The 23,982-nt window shown below is 39.1% G+C and overlaps 2 protein-coding genes across 8 annotated transcripts in view; one reads left to right on the top strand and one right to left on the bottom strand.

The window, feature by feature from the left end:
- LOC309672675 (sodium channel protein type 2 subunit alpha) overlaps positions 1 to 4,208 on the bottom strand; it is a gene marked incomplete at both ends in the record, with an annotated part of 58,808 nt that extends 54,600 nt beyond the window's left edge. For 7 of the 8 annotated variants that reach the window (XM_082484230.1, XM_082484232.1, XM_082484234.1 and 4 more), the window contains 2 exons: positions 637 to 785; positions 3,934 to 4,200. In XM_082484230.1, coding sequence (XP_082340356.1) covers positions 637 to 785; positions 3,934 to 4,200 — 416 coding nt within the window. Of the gene's footprint in view, positions 1 to 636; positions 786 to 3,933 lie in introns of all 8 variants that reach the window. The other variant, XM_082484237.1, reaches the window with a different exon arrangement.
- Positions 1 to 23,982, top strand: part of LOC309672013 (sodium channel protein type 1 subunit alpha) — a gene marked incomplete at both ends in the record, with an annotated part of 554,434 nt that overhangs the window by 441,759 nt on the left and 88,693 nt on the right.

Below are 23,982 nucleotides of genomic sequence, written 5' to 3'. Positions count from 1 at the left end.
TGGAAAACTCATGACCTACTTGAAGACTGAAATTAAAACATCTACAGGATTATGAGTGCATAATGCAATGACAATCAAGAAATAAAATAGACAGGTAAGATACATATAGGACCGAGAACGTATAATAAAAGAAGAAACCTAAGCTGTTTTATCAGCCTGTCCTTCTGCAATTGTGATTTGAATCAGAAAATGAAAAGGAATAATGAAACCATATTTTCACTAAATATTCATGCAAGCACAAACCTGTGATCAAAGATTTGATTTTTAACAGAAAGCATCAGTGAAGAACTGAAAGTATTTTGAGCACTATATCTGCACTTTATGAAAAATGTGGAGGAGGGGAAAACAATGAAAAAAGATGTGATGATTATAGGAAAAATAAGACAGAAGGGAAAAAATAGGTGGGGGAAGAAAAAAAGACACAGGAAGAAATTGTAAAGGAGGATGACTGGTTGTCTGGCTTCTGATATTACTACATTAAGATCCAGCAATGAACACAAATGTAAAAAGGGAATAAGAAAAAGAATAGAAGACAGAAATAGTAGAGAGAAGAGGGACAAAGCACTATAGATCATATTGGTCCTGGCACATGTGCCAGAGTATGATTTAAATACTAAGTAACATCTCATTCACTACAGTTTTAGACTAAACACATGAAAAGGATATGAATGTACCAAAATCTTAATAGCTATTTTTCTAAGAGGATTGAAAGGAGTTAACAAGTACAGGGCAGAGGTGGCACTGAATCGGAATATTGCCTTCCCTTTATTCAATACTATAAAGGTCTGGAAAAAGAAACACAGAATGAAAAATAGCATTTAAAAGATACCAAGTTACAAACAAGTTACAAGTTCAAACCAAGTTCAAATAATTTTCATTTTTTCATTAATCATATTTGGTCAAACTCTTCTTCCGCTTACACCTCCCCGAGAATAACAATCCCCTTGTCCAGTTCACACACAGTAGAGTCCAGCCAAATTACTATAAATACAATTGCATGAAAACATTTGAGTAAGTTTACTTAGAATTCATAAGTAATCCTGACACTGCTAGCTAGAAAACAGAGGGGTATATAAGGTACAAACATGCATAATATTTGAAGAATTAGTATACTTTTTGTACCTTATAATATATAAACATACCTTTAAAAAACATGAGTCATGAAAACTTCAACACTCTCTGAGTCAAATAACCAGCATTAATTATCACATCAAAGTAGTAAGACAACAGTACTACACAGTGATCTAAATTTCAAGAGTGATCGTCACAAGAATAAAGAAATTGAGAGTGTTCAATAACCAGTTTTTCAACATAACACTAATGTACTGGATACATTTTGCTGTACTCTAAGAAAAGAATAACATGTTGCTTCTCTTTTCAATTATTTCTTGTGAGAGTTTCATACCTGCAATTCTGTCTACTTTTCTCATGTCATGCTTTACTTTTACCTAAGACAGAATTCAATAATCCATATATTTTCACTGTCTCTCCACAGTTTCTGCAATACTGCCAAGACTAAAAAAAGCATTTATAAATGTAATAGTTTTCTTAAAACCTGGGAAATAAAGAAGAATAAAGCCTTTATTTAACATGCAGTAAGTTTTAAAATTATTTAGATTTCTATGTCTTTGGGGAAATCCCTATATATTTCCATCATCTCTTTCTACACATGGGTGAAAGTTCATGCTCATTGAAGGTAAGTGGATCTATCCAACATTATAGAAGCCCTAAAAAGCCCAAAGGGAACATTAGCCACGCAAACCTGGAGCAATGCCAGTAGTCATGACCTGCCTCAGCTGGAATCACAGGGCAGCATTTATAAAGATTATGCTCTATTTTCTGAGCAGGTGTGCCAAACACAGCAGCTGAAATCCTGAAAACACAATGCTTTTCCCTGCCTGAAATCATAAATTTCAGCTCTTCCAAACTGAACGTATTTGCATTCCCAGATACCCATTGATTCTCAAGCCATACTTTGGTCCTTTATTTTAGAGCAGAAATGATTGGTCTGTAATGTACTATCTTTGCTACCATTGCTTTTCAACTCTACTACTGTTCTTCCTGGAGTTCAAGAAAATCTGCCCCCAAATCACTGTCTTTCATATGTTTTCTGTTCCCTTTAGTCTGACAAAACCTCTCATGAAGTACCATTTGTGCGATGCTGACTCATCAAGACATATTAAAAAATTAAAATGGAGCATTAAAATGTTCGAAGATATCCAAAGAGCACAAAGAAAAATAATAGGAGAAATTACAAGTGCATGTATAATTTGGCATCTTACATCTCCCACTAGAAACCACCATACTTTTGGAAAAGATCAAGAGATCAAAAAAGTTCATCAAAACATCTACTGCTATGCATTTCTCAATCAGGAACCAGCAATTCAGCAGGATTTTACTTCATGTCCACAGTTAATTGGAGAATTACTTTTCTAGTTTCCCAATACATGATAATACATGTGCTAACTTTAGGATTTCCAGCACTGAATTTAGATTTTTACTACTGCAGAACTGGGAAAGAAGGAAGGAAGGGGATCAGCGCTTTGACCCAAATTCCATTTGTCTTCCTTCCAGACTTCAACAGGGTAAATCACTCGAGTAAAAGGAGCAGAATGCAATATTTAATTGAAAACCTTGTTTCAAATTTAACTCATGATTCTCCATAGCATGAATTGAGTTTCAGAAATACAATGAACATTTAAGGTACAACTGCTTTTTTTGAAATCTGTTCTCTGTTTGGTTCATCACAGTCTGCCTACATTGTTATTGTTTAAACATATTAGTGATGAGGCATATCCCTAATCCCTGCAGGAAATACCTTCATTTGTATTATTTTACTTAGGTCAAATTTGACTCTTAACAATTCTTGAGGGTTTTCTTCCTTTTTCTTTGAAGTACTTTTTTTGCTTTCATGTTTGTTTAGTTTTTATATTCATTTCTTTTTATTCATTAGCTAATTTCCACAGGAAACAAAAAAAGAAACTACAAGAAAAAAAAAATCAAGAAAAAAAAATTTAAAAAAATCAGTAATTCCTTCTTTACTGGTAGAATAACAATGGTGCAATATGTATGATGCCAAAATATGAGAGACTGGAATTCTGGAGAAAACCCAAGGCCATCTGGTCAAAAGTCTAAAGTTCAGCACTATTGTGTTTGGTCACAACAGTCCTAGTTGTTACTTTAAACAAAAAGAAAATACGTAGTTTTATTTTTTTAAAAATGATCATCTCTATAAAATATTTTTTAAATTATGCAACATTCTATCAACACTCCAAGAGGAATCCCTACCTCCTCTTTATTTATTTCCCTCTTTTAAACACCTCCTCTTTGATAACAATCACAGAACAATATAAATCTGGATATGACAAAATTTTCACCCACATATAAGTCAGATATATGATGCCTCTAACAGAGTACAAAATGGAAGAGGAAAATCTTTGGCACATCCTGAGAAATTACCTTTTTGTACTTCCCTATTCTTCCCAGCAACAAAGGAATGTAACCTCAGGTTTCCATGTGACAGTGAAGAAAGCTAGTGAGAAGGTGCCTAGCTACCTTTGAGATGGGTTTCATAGTGAAGATCTGCTCCTTTCACGTCTACAATACAGCAATTAATAAAATAGTAATTCTAAAGATAACCCCTGTGCTACTTCTTCAATTCTTTTGGGTAAAACACTGAAAGTTACAAATTTTAGTAAAACAACAGGTATATTAAAATAAACCTAAATGCATCTCTACCTACAGACCAGGTCCCACAAACTTTCACTACTAACTTCTGTTCTTACAATTAAGATTTCTGCTAACGAAATCAGCTGCTGGGGGAATGCATTATACATAAAGACCAGTCAAAAATACTGGAAATATTATGCCTTTGAGGGGCTTTGCTGTATTTTAATCTTCTTAAAGTCTGATAGAAATATACAACACACTCACTTTTTTATTGATATAATATGGGTCCAGGTCTTCCAAGGGCTCAGACACCATTCCTGGAGGTATGTCACCGTAAATAAATGGCAGTGTCTTTCCTGCCTCCAAGTCACTGTTTGGCTTTGGGCCGTCTTCATCATCATCATCTTTGCGTTCTTGTTTGGATTTTTTAGCTTTTTCTTCATTGACACGCTGCTCAATAGCTGCAAGTGATTCTCTTGTGAAATAGCGGAAACTGTCAGGTCCTGGTGGTACCAGCACTGATTGTGCCATCTTTTCATCCTGCACCTCTTAATTACTGTTTAGCCTCTCTCATAAAAAAGTGCTAAAAATATAAAAAACACAGAAAAAGTTTAGAGCAACACAAACAGCTACAAACAATGTAAAGGAATATACCTTCATAGAATTTTCTGTGGGACATCTTGTTAAATTCAGTAATCCAAGAGAAGGTTGCTGTGCTGCTTCATTTGTTTTTATTTCAAGACAAACCATTTTCCTTCGCAGCTGGCCTCTTAGAGTTCTCTTGAAGGTACCATTTCTTAAAACATTTAGTTTAAAATTCACATAGTGCTTGAGACGATCAATTGCCAGTTCTATAGACTGTATAAAAAAAAGTCACATGTAATACAATAACATCTTGTTGCCTTTATCAAGGGTAACGCTATCCGTTCCTGTGAATAAAGTAGGAGATATTTTCCACCACATTCAGTGTGAGGAATCAACAATTCTGAAGTGTTTCTGGTTCAGTGTTGAGGAGTGAGACTCCAGACAATTCATCTTTCTATTATCCTGAAAGCTGCACATTGGACCAACCTTCCCTCTAGCTAGAAGAATCAGAAATGACTCCTAGAATCCACTACTGCCACGTAAGGCCAGAAGCATCAGTTGAAAGCAATGTGAGATGCTCCTTCTCTTCAGGTACAAATATGCTGCCTTTGCAGAGCTGCCAGCTCAGGAAACAAGATTCAGCCATAAGCACCTGTATTCAGATCCCCTGCCTGGCAACACACTGTGCACTGGAAGAATTGCTGAGTTAAACAAAAACGATCTTTAATCGTTACATACTGCACTTAGATCTTTTACGTCTGATACCATATCTATTGTATATATTTTTCACAATTTTCACTAACAAGAGCAGAACCATCTCTTCTTAACGTCTCCAGACAGTTCAGTTAAAAAGAATAGTGGAAAATATTCCCGATGCAAATACTTTGATCTGAAATCATAAATGGGATCTCTGCCGTAGCCTTCAAGAATTTTTCTCAAGAGTCCTCCTCCTGAGTAAGCACATTAAAAATATAGCAAATGCAATAAAACGTAACAACTTTTGAGTAAGACAATATACACAAGAAACAATTATCAAATTAAAACGATACAAGAATTAGAATACAGTCAGCATGATCCTATTTTACTGTCGCGCTAAATACACATACTCCAGCACAGCTACAACAAATTCATATTTTTGAAGCTTGCTAAATAAACTGCAACACGATGCTTTCTCCTCCTTTTCAACCATATGCACATAGCAATTTACACCTACACAGGCATCCACACACATCCCAACTCCTGTAGTTCTCCCTGTGAGAATGCTTTTCCATTGCAGGCAAATGCACCTGGTGCATTCTGTCATGGACGGTCTGTAGCAAACTGCTGCCTGAAGCTGCACTGACTAGTAGCAGCAGAAGGGTTAATGAGGAAAAGGAAAGTGGTCCTGCAGCAGAATCTTGATAGATTTATTCTTAATTACAGAAAAGAAAACAAAAAAAAAAAAAAGAAAAAAAAGCAGCATAATACTGTTTTAATACTGCAGGAAACAATTAAAAATTCATTACCAGTGAAGAATCTTGCACTTATGTGGGTTTGGAATGGCACCAAGGAAGACTGCAGCTAAAATTCCATCATGCCTTTTTCTTTTTTTCCTCTTTTTCTTTTTTTTTTTCCTTTTTTTTTTTTTTTTTTTTAATTCTCCTTCTACAGACCACACCTAACTTCCTGCTGAAGGATCCTGGTTACTGAAGTCAAACCTGGCATTTCCTGTGCGAGCCTACTAAGCGCTACAGCTCTTATTGCCACTAGATGGTACTGATATACATCCGTAAATTCTTGTCAGAAATGGTAAAGAATTTTTGCATGCTCGAAGACTTGCTTAAACTGAGACTCTGAGACTAAAATAAACGATTTTATATAACCAGCCAGGTCTCAGGATTCTCAAAAATTCTTTTGAATATATAGCAGCTACTGCTGATGAGACCATAGCTGTTAAAACTGTGAAGGTGAGAGAGAGAGAAAGTAGGAGGGATAGCAAAGTAAGAGAAATAGGAAAATGGAGGTTGCACAGGCAGTGTACAACCAAAGCACTTGCAGAGACTGGATTATTTGCAGTTTGGATTATTTTAAACTATAGCTTCTATCAGTTTTCTAAAATAAATTTATACAATATATTTGATGTGTATTCTTTCTAAATCTGTGAAAACCAGCGATGAGAGGGAAGAATGACGGTTTTGAGTGTTCACCGCAGTGGTGAATTCCTGTACAGAAATCACCCGCTGTAGCAGGGAGCGAGACTAGATGATCAGGAGCACTGTACTCCCATGTGGCAAATCAAGAAGACCTCACCTTTGGACACTGCTCCACCTAAATGCCATCCTACTTCTTTTCACTCTCCTTCTTTTTCTGTATTTTCCATGATTACTGATTTTTGTACCTTTTCTCCCGCTGCAGCAATAAAACTTTTTTAGCCTCTTTCCCCACCATCGACCTTCTCCCCTTCCCTCCTCCTCTCACACGTACCCAAATCTCTTTCAAACTTTTCAAGCAACACATGACTATACCTATAGAATCAGAACTTCAGGCAGTTTTTTACTTCTGACCCTCTGACATCTCCTTTCCTTCAGCTGTGAAGAGGACTAAAGAAGCTGTGGAAAGCAATAAAAAGCAAAGAGTCTAAAGTGAGAAAGGTTGGAGAAGGAAAGAATATAGTAGCTGAAGAAATGCCACTGTGGGACAAATATTGATAATTTGGTTCTTTGGTAATTGTGGTGAGAAAATGAATGAACAGTTTGACTGGATAAAAACAGTGGGTTTGAAATTTTCACCAACTAAGAAAAAATGTGTCAAATGAGAACTATAATTTAACCACATCAGAAGTATTGATTTGGTTTTGAATCATTTAAACATTACACGACATTTTAAAATAATGTTAAAAGCCTTTTTAGAAAAGTCTTGTATTTGATAGGGTTTTCTAATTTCACAAATGATTCAATGAAATCAATAGAAATTTTGCAGACAATTCCATGTAACCAATTTTTGCACACAATTCCATGTAACCAATTTGTTGTTGTTAAAAAGCTTTGGATGAAAACTTCTGGCTGGCTCTAATGAGGACTGTGGTTTAGTTAGAGCTCCGCTGCAGTCTCAAAATAAGAGGATTATGAGACAGCACAGATTCACAGAAGGGGTAAAGGAGCCTCTAACTACAGAATTATTTTGATTATTTATGTGTGGAAATGTACCTCTGTGTGTATGTGCTTATGCAGCTGCCTATGAAAGTTACAATAAACCAAGTACCTGAAAATCTGGGCTAATTCACACAATATGGAAAAGGAGTTTCATTCTGCCATGAACGGTATATTAAGTTAAAGTGTCTGATTATTTGCTTCTTGTTATATGGGTCTGAAATTACATAAGATGTCAATTTGATTTCCACCAGTGCTATACAATCTACATGCATAGGATTAGGAAGGACAATGAAAAGTGAAGACAAAAAGGAAACAGCCAGTGGGGCATTGTATCCCATTGCCTTAGATGCTTGGGTCTACAGTCTTACTATGCTATAAGGTGAAAAGAACAAGTATTTTAGAGAGACAGAACAGGCAAGAAATGCAGCATGATCTTTGCAGTCTAAAAGAGAAATATATATACTTCTAAAAAGGAGACCACAGCTAGAGAAGCTAGTAACAATCCTTAAAATATATTAAAATAATTAGATACTACATAGCTATAGTAAATAGATAAAATTAGTAGAGGTAGGAAGTGAAACTGATCAAATCAAATAGTCAATATCAATCAAAAAACAATCCAACATAACCTACATTTAAAAGCTATTGTTCAAACATGGTCAAAATTTACCTAACATATAAACATGGAATAAGAATTCTGGTAATAGGTATAAGAATTCTGGCAATAGGTAACTTCCAACTGCTGTCCAGCTTCCTACCTATAGCCATGGGTACATTTTATGAGTATTTTTATCACCAGTGGTATCCACCTTCCCACTACAGTGTTACATCTGAAAGCTTGAAGTGGACTTTGTCCTTTAACCATTTGGCAAAACACTCATGGCCCGTATAAAGGGTAGAGTTGAAAAAGTGTTCAGTGTCATATGTAAAGAACCTCTACATAAGCGTGAATGATTTTTGACAGGACGGAGCCGAGAGAAACTTCTGAGTCTTTTCCTGGCTGTGTAGGAGCCCTTCATCTACAGACAATGCTGATTAATAAAATCAGAAGGAAAACAGATTACCAGCTTCTGCTCAAAAATCTGTTAAAATTAACTGTCTTTGTTCGATGTTAAAGCAGAGCATTAAAACGCACAAGTGGCAACTTGCCAGCATTCAGTGGTTCTGTGATCCTTTTACTCTCCAGCTGTGTCTTCCTGTAGACTATTACAATTGTCCCTAAGTGCATGACTTCTCATTTATAGTTCGGAATTTCATCTCATTCCAGTAACACCAGTCATCAAACTCATCTAGTCCTTTCTGTATAATAGCTTGCTCCTTCTTTGACAATCCCTCCCAACTTTGTGATAGGAGCAAATTACATTGGCATATTTCCACTTTCTTTGCTGAAACAATTAAATTTTAAATAAAATCTGTCCCAAAATTATAATGGTGACAAGCAACTTTGACTGAAGTGTAGGTTACTGTGCTATTTGCTGTAGTTTGCAAAATAAGTTAATACTACTCTACGAACTTTAATCTTACAAAAAATCTGAAGTTTGTGCTCTATAATGAAATAGTATTTTTTGCATTTAAAGAGCAAAGGTGGTAGAAGAGGGAAAAGGGAGCTTTTTCTTCTTGTAAATAGTATACATTTAGTCTTGTAAAGAGCATACATTTTAACAAATACACTGAATCTAAAGAAATTCCTGTCACCTGTTCCCCCCACACTACTTAAAACACTTAGTATACTACTAAATTATTCATGGTGATCTAGATGACTGAAAAACATGTTTGCTAGCTTTGCAGATGACATGAAACTGGAAGGGCTACAGGTAAACAGGAGGACGGTATTGGAAATTAAAATGTCCTGACAAATAACAAAATGGTCTCAAAAAATGATGCAATTCAAATGATACAAGTCCTAGGTCTTATATTCAGGCAAAAATAAACAACTGAAAAAACTGAAAAATTACAGGATGAAGAACAAAACCCCAATAGCTCTGCAGGAAAAGATACAGAGTACTTACTGCATCACAAACCAAGCGTAAGTGAAAACTGTCAGTCTTGCAAAAGAAAAAAAAAAAAAAAGCAAGTACTTGGGATTTATAAACTGTGACATGATCTTCTACTCTTCTATTTGGAGCAGTATGTCCAACTTGGGTATTACATTTAAAAAAATATGGGGTCCACCTGGAAAGAATTCAGACCACAGCAAAAAAACATAACTTATGAGAAAACATCCAAGGCATTGTGGGACTTATTTGAGTTCTTTCTGTCTTAATTTTACATTGAAAAGACTGATAGAAGACACAACAACAGTCTTTATACGTCTAGAAAGCTCCTCCAAGGAAGAGGAGGAATTTATTTTCTTTCTATCTGGCATATAGGGAAAAAGGTTGTGGGGTTAAACTGCAGCAAGAGGGATTTGCTAGGAAAACCTTTTACCAGTGAAAATAGAGAATGAACAGAGTAGACGCACCACAATCATTCATGGGTTTAAGAAAGGCTAGGCCTTGTAAAAAGAAAGATCGGTCACGGCTGTGAGATTTGTAGCAAAACTGGATCAGGATGAGAATCAAGAAACTTGTAACAGGCCCTCACTGGTTTAGGGTCTTAGTAAGGGTGTTTCTTATTGTTTTGTGCTGCTCCATCTGTTGTGTTTCTCTGCAGGCCTCAAGGGAGCAAGAGCTTATTGTTTATACACAGAGAAGCAGAAAGGAAAGGGGTTTTGATTTCAGTCACTGTTGGCTGAGAAAGTTCTTGAAGAGTCAGTGGGGTGCAGGACAGAAAAAAGTGACATCACAGGCAGGAAAGTCCCAAGGAGTTCTTTGTAGAGAAAGAGATGAGAGTGCCTAAGGAAGCATTGGTGTGGAATAGGAGAGACCGGCCCCCAGTTTCTCTTTACTCACCTCTCTCTCCTTACAGTATTTTCTTTTCCCCCTAGCATGACAAAAAGAAGTTAAACCGATCAAGTTTAAAAGAGCCATTTCATAGTCCATTCTCTTACTTGCACCTCACATCACTGCTATTCCTACACGTGGGAAAGATAAATGCTGAATAAAAACCTGTTCTGTCTCAAAGGGCTATATCCCTTCTAGATGTGTCAGCACCCCATGGCACTGCATGTAAGATTGTATAACATGTGAGATTGCCCTGTCTGAAGGGGGAAGGTTTACAGCTGGTAGTATATCTGCTAAGATTTATGGTCTCACCACTCCACTGCTGAAATTAGTAGACTGCAAATAAAAATCAATTTTACTTTGCTTGAGGTTTGTATGTTTCATACTATGCTGCATTGTACATTCAGTAGTCAGAGCTCTGGCAGAGGTCTCTTCATACAGTATCTGTGCTGAACCGTGAGTGTTTGAACAGTAGGTGTTTCTATACAACAAATTTTTCCAAACGGCTCTTTGAAGAGCTATATAAAAATACAGCTTCCTACACATTGCCCAACACTTTAAATGGGTGTATAACTTGCAAATCACCTTTGAAAATGCAGTTTCTGAAAATCTTAAGCCAATATGAGATGCCAATATGAGATGGTGCTGTCAGAAGGGACAGCCCCATTCTCCACCCACTCGTAATTACCCTGGTCATTTCCCACTGCATTGGTTTGAGCAGTTCTGCACCTCAACCAGATCAACTCACTGGTCTGGCTGAAAACTACAAATAATTGGCTGGATTTCAGCCAGATCAAAGAGCTGATCCATCACATTACAGAAAAGAAGTTAAGAGGCTTAATAGGTCCCCTCACTTTTAGAGTGCAAAGGACTAGCTGACTACCTACAGTGTCTTCCAAATTTTAGTGCTTAGTCCTAACTGCAAAGCTCAATAGGGCTTAAGGCATCAGAGTATGAATACATGGATCTTCAATGCTTGAATGCTGGAGCTGAACAGATGTCAAACAATTGTACTGTCAACAAGTATTAGCACAGATCCTGTAGCTGCTGTAGAACCAGTATAGGTGGGATAAAAAAGCAAAAAAGGTTTATTAAAATGCCCAAACACTAACAAATCTGGGGATCAAATTGGGCTAGCTGTTACAGTAGCCTCAGGAGTGCTCTTCCAAGATCAGGAGGTGACCAGGGTCACCCTCTGCCTTTCAACAGGGACATCGTGACATCAGGACAACATTTTATGCAAAATGTGCAGCAAGGATCATCTAATGTGACAATAGATATGCAAAGACCTCTATTTGGAAAGTTTGGGGGTACCTTCAAATCAAGTTTCTCACCCTCTTTAAAACTTATTCCAAGGTACTGTCCATAGAGCTATGGCAAGATGTACTCCAAGTATGAAAAATATATTGGTAAAAATGAGTTGATCATTACCTTTACTTACTGTTAGCCTATAGCTGGCAATAAGTTGCATTTGGTTATAGTTACATACTCCATTTTCCTCTTTTATCAGAAATGGTCTCTGAACAATTGCAGATTTTCAATCAAATGTCAGTGAATGAACAAAAAACCTATTTGTTTTTCCAGAAAAGAAGCCCTTAAGGCCTTCTTTCCAGCATTAGACAATTTGTTCTTTTCACTCAATGAAAATGCTGTTATTAACTTTTTTTTAATACAGTGAAATAAGCTTTCTGCCAGATTCAGATGAGCTCCTCTGGTGCTCCATGACCAGAGGAACAAACAAAGGGCAATTCACACCTGAGAAAGATTCAAAACAGTTCCAAGTTTCCCTTTACAAAAAGAGAAATACACTGATTGTCTCCAAAGCAAACAGCAACCTGAGAGACAAAATAATGTGAGAAGAGCATTCACGAAATCCCCAATTAAGCTGGTTAAGTGATTAAGACCTTTCCGCCATCTAGCTGAGGTGGGCTTTTCATCATATCAGTCTTTGCCCTGATATCCATTGTGAGAAATATATCCCCCAAGTACCTTCTTGTATAAGTGTCAGGCTAGAAATATATCCATTTTTAGTGTGTTTGTGTGGGGAGAATGACTATACAATTCAAAGATGTAATGATAACAGAAATGCCATATGCATGGGATGAGCTAGATATTTCCAGATGCCTGAATAGGAGAATGTGCTGACTACTTATGCTGTTAATAAAACATGCTGTGATTTCTTTCCTGACAAACCAGAACCCCGAGTTTACATTCCCAGTATGGGCATTATGTAAAGATGTTTAGAATGAAATCTCCATTAATCTTAACTGCAGCATGGCTACGGAAAATTCAATCATATATAACTTATATTCTCTCGGATAAAAGGCACCAGGTAGATAGATTTTAATATCCCCCTAACAACTACCTAGCAATTTTGGATGAACAACATAAATCATGATTCTGAACCTACTGACAAGTGATTGTGGAAAACACTGTGCGTTTCCACTTTTATAGCCTCTTAGTGGCTCCTATTGCGAACACAACCGATGGCACAACACCGTGCTTTTCCAGTTACTGCTTACACAAGCCCGGGTCAGTCTCTGGCAGCACAGCTGGGCCAAAGCCCCCTCAAGCCAAGGACAGAGGGCCTCCACCTCGGTGAACCGCTGCAACCAGCTTCCACTCCGCTTCCACCCGCTCCTTTTAACCTCGCAGAGCCAATAAGGAGGTATCGCGGGCGTTGCGGAGAGGCGAGGGGGAAGGCAGTGCGGAGCCCGGGCCGCAGTGCCCAGCCCTGCCGGGCTGCCACCGCCCCCCCCCCCAAGCCCGCCCCCGCCGGACGCCTCAGGTGAGGCAGCCGAACCTCCGCCCTGGGCCTCGTCACCTCCCGCCGCCACACCGCACTACAAGGGAAGACGGGCAGCCCGATGTCGCTCGAAACGACAACGCCGAGCGAAAAGACGGCTGGGGAGACAGCGGGTTGTGAAGGGACGCGGCTCTGCAATGGCGGCGGGGCTCGCCGGCACGGAGCGGCGCCGAGGGGAGCGGGGGGGGAGTGGGTGGGAGGGTGTTGCCTAGCAACGGGCCGGCGGCTGCAGCACCCGCGCTGCGGCCTGGCAGACAGCGCAGCGCAGGGGGAGTGCCGCCGCCGCCCGCGGGCTGCGGAGACTCCCCGTGCTAACCAGCTCCAGGCAGATTATTTTTTTCCAGTAGGAAAGGTTCCCCTGCCTGCTTCAGCGGGACCTCGTCAAACGGGAGAGGCGGGAAAGAGCAGGCATTTAGCGTAGGGTGGGGTTACGGGGGGGGGGGGGGGGGAAGGCCTCGCCCCGCCGGGCTGAGGTGAATCTGCCTCCGAGAGGCAACAGCGAGGACCAGCTGAGGTCCCGGGCCAGCCCCTGCCCGGGTAGAGCGAGGTGCCCCCTGTCCCAGGAGCTGGGCAGGGATGGTGCCAAATTGCAGGCGGTACCGCCGCGGCGGGAAGGAGCCGGGGGATCATCATCCCTCCCCCTGTTAAGTTTGTTTACCGCCTGCATTGGGTACAGATAGTCAGCCATGCTGCTCACTGTCTGCAGTCAGCCAATTCCCCTTCTTCATGCGGGGGTGTTTGGTTTGGTTTTGATGTGTTTTGGTTGGGTTTTTTTTGTTGTTGTGGTGTTGTTTTTTGTTTTTTTTTTTTTTTTAATAGGAAATGGTGACTGTAATACCATAGAAACGTACATGGGGAGTGGGGTGCTAGGACAGTTTTTACATCATCTCCGCTTTTCAAAGATGTTGTCGTTATTTCAAGCTGTTGAGATGTTTAAGAAAAAAAATAAGCTCTGCCACCACACGCCACAACCGTGAGTTTAGGTCTGGTATATGTGAGAGAGCATCAGGAGGTACATATCTAATTTGTAACTTCGCAAAATAAACGAAATCTGAGTCTAGATGGGGTATTCTCTAAATAAGCCTGCAATTGCAAAGATAGTTTATTAGTAACAAACACAAGTGCCTCTTGGGGAACTTAATTTTAAAACCAAAACACAATAGACATGGAAAACGTGAGGACCATCCCACATGAGGGAAACAAACATCTCTGTGGATAACATACGAGAATTTCCCCTGGGAACTGTGCTGCCACCGACAGGCTCCCTGCAGCTGCACCGCACCAGCTGCCAAGGGGATCCTGCAGGAGTTAATGCAGCTTGAAAGAAGCATTAACTCCCTGGATATCCATCAGCCTCCAAGGGCAGGATGCCACAGGCTGCATTTCCTCATCAGCACTACTCATGCTCCTACCTGCATGTCCTACTATGTGGCTGGAACCACACCAAGGTCTGTGAAGCAGATAGAAACGGCAAAAAGCACAACTGAAAACACAACTCCCTTCCCCATGCGTTGTCTCCACCAGATCCCCTTTGCCACTGGAATGGAAGAACTGGCTCCATTTCAGGGGAGTGCCACTTCAAATAAGCCAGAAGCAAAGTGGTTTCAGTGATTCTGGAAATTAAGTCATAGATGAGGTCCTGTATTTACTTTTAAATATTCTTTTAGTCTTATGATGGTTTATGGGTTAGCAGTTGTTACTGTATCCTTAGGGATCGAAGGCAGATGGGTCCAAGCCAAGTTACGGGTTGTCATGTTTCATGATAATTACAGATGGGGCTGGTGGTACTGTTTATTACTGAGATGCCTGACCTGTCCTTTTTTGCTACCCCCCCTTGTCCCGTCCCGTCTCCCCACCTCCCCAATTATGCCAAACTGCAAGCATTGGGGCTAAAATTTTCCATTTTTGCCTCAGACTGATTTTTAGAGGAAAGCTTCAACTCAAACGATGCAACTATTTCCAAGAAAAAGCTACACATATATATTTCTCATTAAAATTTTATAGCTGCCAATTTTCAAAGCATGAATATAAAGTCTTGCAGAAAACATTCTGAATTTTGGTCTTTTCTGTTGGACTAATATCTATAATACTTGCCCAGAATTGAAAAATTTTGAAAAAATAGTTTGCATATATTTGCAAAAACACCCCAGAGGTTTAAAGGTGTGAATTCCAGATATGTCTTTTCTGTTAATGTTTCAGTGTCCAGCTGAGGGGATTTTCCTGCAACTGAAGTCTCTGTGGACTGTGCTGATCTAAGAGTGAGGATGCTTTCGTCTTTCTGTTCTTAAAGTTCCTATACGTTGGTTATTAAAAAAATGCAGAAGGAAATAAAGAAGGAAAAGCGGGGAGGTAGGAAGAAAGGGAGACATATCTGGGATTGAAGACTGGCAGCAGAAAAAACCTCCAGGGAAATGATACATGGAAGAACTGTCTGCCTGGATAAAGCGATTGTCTCAAAATTAGCTGTAGTAGTGCTGCAGGCTGGTTGGAGAGACAAGAAAAGCTCAAAGACTTGTAGGTTATTATGACCAAGAAAATCATCTAGGTTGATCAGTTTAACCTCACGGAAGACCAGGCTGGGAAAAAGTGAAGGAAAAGGGAAGGGAGGTAAGGAGGAGCCAGTATAATGGGGCAAGTCAAGATAAGACAAAGCAAAACGGCTTGTACTGAATAAACAAGAGAGAGAATAAAAAACTGAGATGACTCAAATTAATTGAAGGATGGACAATAAGTGAGTTTATAGAGAACTATAAAGATGACAAGTTCAGAGATCTCTGAAGTATGTGTAAACATACATTCAATAACTCCTAATTGTTCATATGGGTATCGATAGGGTCTGCCTAAGACTGTGTACAAACACTCCAATAAAAAAAACCCTCCTATTACTGTAGGAAGAAGGACTCAAAGGACAGCATATGCTAGAACTGAGATCTGCCTTGGTTTTGGTTCATTTGTCAGTACATAATATAATGCAACATTCACTGTCTTATGTAGTACACAATATGGACAAGCTTTTAAAAGCAGAGAGATGTATTTTGGAGGAGACTTCCCCAATTCTTTGGTGCTGCACGTGGATTAGAAGTGACTAGTGGCAAGGGGAAAAAGGACAGTAAGTACATGAGCAAAAAGTACTGTCCTTTGTGTAAGGTCTGTATGCTGTCTTGGGAACTGGATGTTACCTCTGCCTGTGTCACGAGTAGGATTCACCTTCCCTGGCGTCAGATGTCTGTATCTGTAGACACCCGCATCTGAGCCAATCTGAACTCCTTTCATATTCACTGGAGAAAAATGGGTCCTTTAAAAGGCAATTCTTCTGACCTATTTTAGATATCTACCTTAAGATGAGGCAAGTTGTGCCCTAGAAGTGCCTATTTCTCTCCACTGACTATAAAGGGAGAGAGAGAGGAGATGAGTCCTACTCAGTACTCCAATATGATGGCAGACAGTTCACTCAAATCACTCTTTTCACAGGTGGCTACAAATAGTATGTCTGATTTCCAGAATGTACAGACAACCTTAATTCAGTATCCTAGAACTGGCTGTTTGACTCTGCCACTTACTAAGATACTTTTAATGCAATTTTTTAAATGTGAACTATTTAGTGGAACCTGGTACTTGTACACCTCTTGAATAAATATCAGCCACTTATTTTGCACCTATAAACATTATTCCCACTTTACATTTTGAGAAATGGAACCATGTGTGGTTTTGGAAACAGAACAACACATGAAAATATATATGGTTTGCATACTGATACACACTAATAAAGGCAGGGTGAGAACTGAATATTCCTTTTGTAGTACTTAGCATATCTATTCATTACTGTAATTTTAATAGTTATGATTTATTACAGTTCTGCCAACTGTCCAAAACTTCACACTACGGGCATCTCTACAGTTGAGTATGTCTTTTAAATGACGATGTCACCAGTGCGAGGCACGAAGGCTGAACGTATATTCAAAATTTGGCAACCAAAAAGGAAAAATTAAACTAAACAGAAAGAAATTAGATCCCATGATGAATAATACAGTCAGTGACTTGTGCAGAGCACAGCTGAGTGGTTATGTTGGATTTCCCAGACCATTATACAGGAATCATTAGAAAACTTAAGAGCTACAGCTTCATCACCCCTGCTCCTATGCAAAGCAAGACAGCAAACATCACCACTACTCCCTGGTGACCTGACCAGCATGTTTGTTTCTCTGGGTAATGAAAAGCTCAGTCAGATATACAACATTAGGAAGCATTAAACAACTCTCTATTAAATTTAGAAGATTTTTTTTATCTGAAAGGAAACTGAGTAGTTAATTGGCCCACAATTAAATAGAAATGCCATTAAAAAAAAAGACAACAAACTAAGCCTGAAACAGCTTGCCAGGCCCAGTTTCTGCTTGCCTTTTATAGTGTCCTGATAACCTAGCTGTCATATCAAGACATTAATTGAGAATATTCTGAACACTATAACAACATCTTTATGGATCAAGTTATCCTGAGGGACAAAGTGCATATGGCAGACATATGCAGTTAAGTAAGAGCAGAAAGGTAATATCACTATTCCATCAAGAAACTTGAGAGGCCTGAGGGAGCAACACAGATTCATAAATGTAGGATCAGAGATCATTATGAGTGTTTATTCTGACATTCTGCAACGTATGGCTTATAACAGTCCCCTGATTTAACATAAGCCTCAGCTGGAACATACCTTTTTAGAATGCCAAATTCATGAGAAACCCTTAGTAAGTTTACCTAATGGTGAAGTCTTGTTGTAATAAAATGGGTGCTTTATTTCACACCTAGATCAGTTTCCTGGGTAGTGAAGTTAAGAAAACTTCTGCGCCAGTTCTCCTTTTAAGTATGGGAATGTGCCAGAAATGGAAAGCTGAACAGTTCCACCATATATCTGCCCCAAACTAATCTATTTTTGCTCCTGAATTTTTTCATAAGAGGAGAAAAACACATGAAAAAACCACAGAGAACCGCTGTAAAGTTCAGTCACAGTCTTTGAAAAGCAGATTTAATGTCAAGGTAACTTAAAAATAAAAACAAAAAAAACCCAAACAAAAAAAGGGGGGGAAGAGGAGGCTTGTTCATTATACTGTAATTTTATAACTATGGGGAAAAGAAGGATTGTTCAGGATAATCTACAAGAGTCTAGGCTAAAATACAACTGCAGCCCATTATTGCTGGGTGATTTGGAACTGAGATTTTTTTTTTAGTGGAGTTACAGAATTTACTCCAGTTTGGAATAATTTCCTAACTGTAAATTTTCCTTGAGTATATTCCATTTGTGTTTGTTGGTACATGTGAATAAAGCTAGGGAGCAGATGTTGAAAAACCTCCTCAGGAGAGTTTTCCTTTCCCACTGTGGTTGAGCCAGCAAAACGGGTTCTGATTAGAAGGAATATAAGAGCTCCCCAAAGAGTTCTTGTAAGCATTCCTTGTGCACGGTGTCACCTGCAACCTGGAGCTGTACCACTGCGAGGAGATCTTCCTGCTGGAGCCATGCACGCCACACTGCTTGCCTCCATACAGGAACACGGATACACATTTCAATATTTGCTTTAAAATGGATTCTGCTTTTTTCTCGTATGAACTGAATTTATGTACCCTCCTAAAATTTCTCTTCCCCTATCCCCCCATATTTGATTGCTTTCCCCCCCATCAATCTCTCTTCTCTAGATTCCCAAGGACTATTTCCTTTCCTTATCACAGTTTCAGAGCTGTTCGCCGATCTTCACAATATTTATACCAGCTCACTCAATTTCTGCATCATATCCATCATTTTTCTCACTAAGGACAGATTATTTTGAGAACGTGTGAATCCTTAAACTAATTTGGGAGTGAGGTCAATACTGAGAAAAGCAATATAATCCCTTTCCCAGCAATGGAGAATGCTTTTGGGTTCCCAGCCTCTGCCGCTCCAGAGAGCAAGATATCAGCATGAGTAATAGCACCCAAGTGTCCTATATAATATTAAAAGGTCATCATCTTCATACCCTGAGGCCTACATTCAAATTTAATATTTATTTTTTTTCTGAAGGATACTGGTGGAGTAGAGTAACAGATTTTTCTCTGTGCAAAGACTAACCTGCCTTTAGCTTGGCTTAGAGGGCCAAAACTTTGCTTCAGATCAAAGATCGTGTAATTCATAAAAACTACAGCTGGAAAAAGCACAAGGTTTTTTTTGTTTTTTTTTTTTTTTTTTACAGTCACAAATCTTGTAAAAGGCTGTGGAGCACTTTAAATGCTAACTCCAACTGAAAATATTGTTAAAAAAATATTTGAAACAGTAACTCTTGAAAATGTTCTGTGACTGTTGCATATGTTTAGCCAACAAAACTACAAAAGCAACTGTTTGCAAGATGTAAAATGTTATTCTATTGAAAATTGACTCTCATAAATGTGGCCCAGTAACACTTACAGTCTATTGCTTCCTAATCAACTTGATTTCCTTATTTACTTTAAGATTTGCATCTTACCATTGCTACTGACAGTAAAATTGGGTGCTTTCCATTTTGTCTATTAGTATTTTCCAGAAGCCAAATTAAAATAAAACATTAGCTCATCCTGCATCCCAGTGTTTTCAAAGTATATTCTCATTGCTTCACTAGGAGAATTATTGTGGTACCTAGGAGACTGTCTACTCTCAGCACTTTTGTGGTACTTCCCATTCTACAAAATGGAAATCTGCCCCTGCGCTGCAAAATCTACCCTGTGCAATTGCATTTGCCATCAGGATGTTTGCGCAGCCACCAATGAAGTCTCAATCTGGAAATAATCGTGCAGTGTTAGCCCCATGTCTGCTTTCAGGTTAACGCAACTACGGATGGAAAGTTTTTTCATTCTGCCCGGTGTCAGTACTTATCTTTTAGTTTCCATGGTTTCATTATTGACTCTCAGTAAAGAGAAAACATATGAAGCTCACACACTCTACAGATACACCTGTTATGCTCTTGTGATGTGACCTTGTGTGCCACAGTCCCAGTTAGAATAACCTCTCCAGAGACTTCCAGCAGAAAAAACTGATCTAACGAAGCTTGCCTTGTGGCCCAAGAGGTAGGATTTTCCACTGGTTTGCATTTGGTACAAATATTTACTAATAAACTAAACACAATGAGTATATTTAGAGATAAGCCGTTGAATTTCAAACATCCCGGGCAGAGTTCTCGTTTCATAGTAGTATAGAAATTTGCCCTACAAGCACACAGTCTGTTTAGATACTCGGGTGCTACTACATCATTTTTTTTGTTGGCACCTGTTTCTGGAACTCATTTTGAAACAGCAAATTCAGACCACAGTGTCTAGGGAAAGGACACTTTTTTCTGACCTTGCTCTATCTGTATGCAGTTTACGATGCATTAAACTGGCCGCTATTCTTGAGATCAGACTGTCAAAGTTTTCTGCATGCATCTGACTCCATTTTGTATGCATATGTGGAATCTGGCTCCTAATACATCTGTGATCCTACCAAGACAAATGGGTGAGCCTAGAACACAGTGTATTGCTTCAGAGAACTTGAGTCAGACTCCTAATTTCAGAGTGAGTCATTTACATTCATCATCAAACAAAACTACACTGGGGTTAAAATCTGCTGAGGATTTTGCAGTTACACTGAGGAGGGTGAGACATGGCAAGGATGGTATAGGAAAAAAAAATAACATATAAATAGCACCCATTCAAAGAGGAAGACTGTTTCTGCCCCACTCTGAAAGCCTGCTGGTAGTAATTTAACTAAAGCAAAACTTGCACTGCTGTCAGAGCAATGACAGCGGTAGATGTGGAAATACTGTAGCTTTAATTTAGTTAGCTCAGTACCAGTGACCAGAAAGCTATGGAGTGATAGGCTAGCAGGCCAAATGAGTAACCAAAATAATCAGGTGGGTTTGTACAGTTCCATAAAGCACATACACTGCCTTTGAAACCGAAGTACTAAGCTGAGAGCTGGCTAAGCCTACTGCAGTCATGCTTTTTACTGCAGGGTTGAATGGTACCCGTTTTTTTTGGCTGGAGTGGGTCATTTGGCATCTTCTGAATGTACTCAAAAGCTGTACGTTACAAGTCTATTTAAGACCATACAAGCAGCATCATATGGCATAAAAGTCAGGCACCTCCTGTCATATGACACATCCATGTTAGACCACTAGAAGACCACTTGCTGTAGGTCCAAAACCTGGACATTCATCATCCTAAAATGCACATCTGCTAATGTTATATGTTATCAGTTTGTCTAAGTAAGGTAACAATACACTGCACGGAGCAATCATTATCTTATTGAACACGATCCTCTTTCTTGAAGGGGGAAGTCTACATTTTCACCACATTATAGGAGGTACCTGTGAAGATCTCTGGAAAGAAGAGGAGTGTGAACTGGCTAGCATTAGCAGGTAAAAAGAATTCATCAGGCCCAAATCAGATTCTGCCCACATTTAAGAGAAGCTGAGCTAAGCATCAAGAAGCAACTGCGATCGTAATTACACAAAACCTAAGAAAATTTCATATAGAAACAACTACAGAACTTCAGATAGAGATCTAAAAGAAAAGTCATTGCCAATTCTTTAATATTTTAAACTTTTTTCTACGTAGTATGAACAGAGCTGACAGAGTTTTGTTTGCATAATAGTTTCCATCATGAGAATCTCTTTCCAATGCCTTCAGCTTCGCCAAACCTTAATTGTTGAAACTGAATTTGTTTATGCTGTTGGCCTCGTCCCGATTTCTTTCTTTAACGACACTGTAAATGGCGAGATACTTCTTTCAATGAAGTTAAAAAGAAAAAGAACTTAACAATGCAGATCCATGTGTCCTCATACTACTTATTTCTTTCAGCTTGAATGCTTATAAAAACAAAAACTTCACCATTTAATAGAAAAAGTACATTTGTAGTCTGCTTAATGGGAAAAGTTTGAAAGTATTATTTCACTAATCTACAAGTTAAAAAACCAAAAGGAGAGAACAATGGATCTGTGTTGTTGGGTTTTTTAATTTGAAGATTAAAAACTATTTTTGTGATTATTTAATGAGTATGTTGGTAATACTGCAGCATGAAAATATATTTCCAGCCTTTTTTTTTTTTTTTTTTTTTTTTTTTTTTTAAAACTTTTGCTGCAATTTTTTTACTCTGAATTTGGTCAAGTAGGCCTCTTAGGCAATATAAGAGTTTGCATTTTGTTGCTCCTGTTTAAATTTACTGAAATATGGCCATTCAGCACTTCTCTAAAATAATTTCTAAATATGCTCGGAAAAAGCTTCTTAGCGGTTTGCAATAAATACAGAACTGCCATGTGTTGACTGTGTTTCTGCCTACCCTTAGCAGCCCCTTCAGTGCAATTGATAACGATAGCTGCTGAGGCATCAAATGCTGAAACTAGGAGCAGAAACAAAGCCCTTCTGCTGGTCCCAAACCAGTAAAAGGCAGAAAGAGGAAGCAATCTGACTTGAATTGGTGGTAAGGGTAAAAAAAAGAACAATAGTAGGTTTAGGAGCAGAAATAAGAGAGGCAAAGTTGCAAGCTGGGAAACAATAGGAATTTGAACTGAATAACACGAATACAGTTATTCAATGTTTCTTTAAATTTTCCTCTTTCAGTATTTTGGTCCCAAACTTTCCTTACTGCGTATCTTCCCAAACATGCAGTGATTACAGAACTATTTATTTCCTCCTTGGCTTTTTTTTATAATTCTTATCCTTATGGTATTTAGTGATTCACAACATCACTTACCTCCCCTCATTAACACCTCTTTGAAATCAGGTACATTACTTGTCTTTCAAAGATGATAAGAGAGGAACAGGAGATTCAGGTCACCATTGGCAGAAATGTCATTTAACCAAGCATTTCTCAGACTGGTAGGTGTCGGCGAGAGGAGAGGAGGGACAAGAAATGGATTCTTTCCAGTGGCTTCAGGAAGCCTCTAGAAAGGAGGCCTCCAGGCTCCCTGACGCCTGCTCAGCAAGCAGGGGCTGAAGGCAAACAGAGGAACAGGGGGGCTCTGATGGACGAGAGGCTGCCCCTGCTCTGCAGGAGTACAGGACCAGGGTCTGCCACTGCAAAGGATCCACATTGTCCTCTGGAGAAGTTGGTGTGAGAGTGTGTGCCCTTAAAATAATGGAAGCAACAGAGTAAAAAGCTTGTTTGCGATTTTCGTGCTCCAGCTGAGAGTTGCATGCATAAGGAGGGATTAGTTACATTCATTGGTGCCTAGCGCGATTCAAGCAGATAGGCTATATTAGATTGCAGCATCCTCTTTGTCCCTTTGCAGGGAGAGTTTAGGGGCTACTTGGGGGTAGAGCGGGGCTGCAGGTAGCGACCCAGCAAATCCGTTCATCAAGGTCTGTGATGGAAAAAAAAATGAGCAAGCAGCACTGGCAGCGTAACTGCTGCTGGGCTCTTGCTCTGGCTGCAGAGTGGGTCTCTGCTGCAGAGATCTGATGCTTACATGTGTACAGAGTACACTTCAATAGAGTAATTCGGATGAGCAAAAATAACAAGAAGGCTTAAATATCCCCTAAAATTAAGTTTCAAAAAAGGGGGGGAGGGACAGCTTTCCCTTAGGGTCAACTTTCTCTTGAACTCCACCAGAAACATCCGACTTGAGCCATTGCTACTGAAAGGTAACTGTATCATGCTTTGAAACGATATGGCCATTTATGTGTCTGTATTTCCCAAAGACTAATGTTCACAACTAATTACTCAAAATCTGTAAGAACTCAGCTCTAATATTTTCCTTCAAGGCTTGTAACAATTCAGTGGATTTCCTTTTTATTTTTTAAAGGTAAGAGTAAATCTATAGCTAGTTTGGCCTACTAACTACACCGCAAAGTGTCTGTGATTAAGAAAAAGTTATTCTCTCCCTGAACATTTGTGCAGTTTAAAAATTAAGAGAACAGAGCCCGGTACTTATCCACTTGCCTT

The sequence above is a fragment of the Vanellus vanellus genome, assembly GCF_965231255.1.
Source record: "Vanellus vanellus genome assembly, chromosome: 5".
In the NCBI taxonomy this organism is placed as follows: domain Eukaryota; kingdom Metazoa; phylum Chordata; class Aves; order Charadriiformes; family Charadriidae; genus Vanellus; species Vanellus vanellus.
Note: the sequence above shows the minus strand (reverse complement) of the source record. Positions and strands in the feature narration are given on the sequence as shown.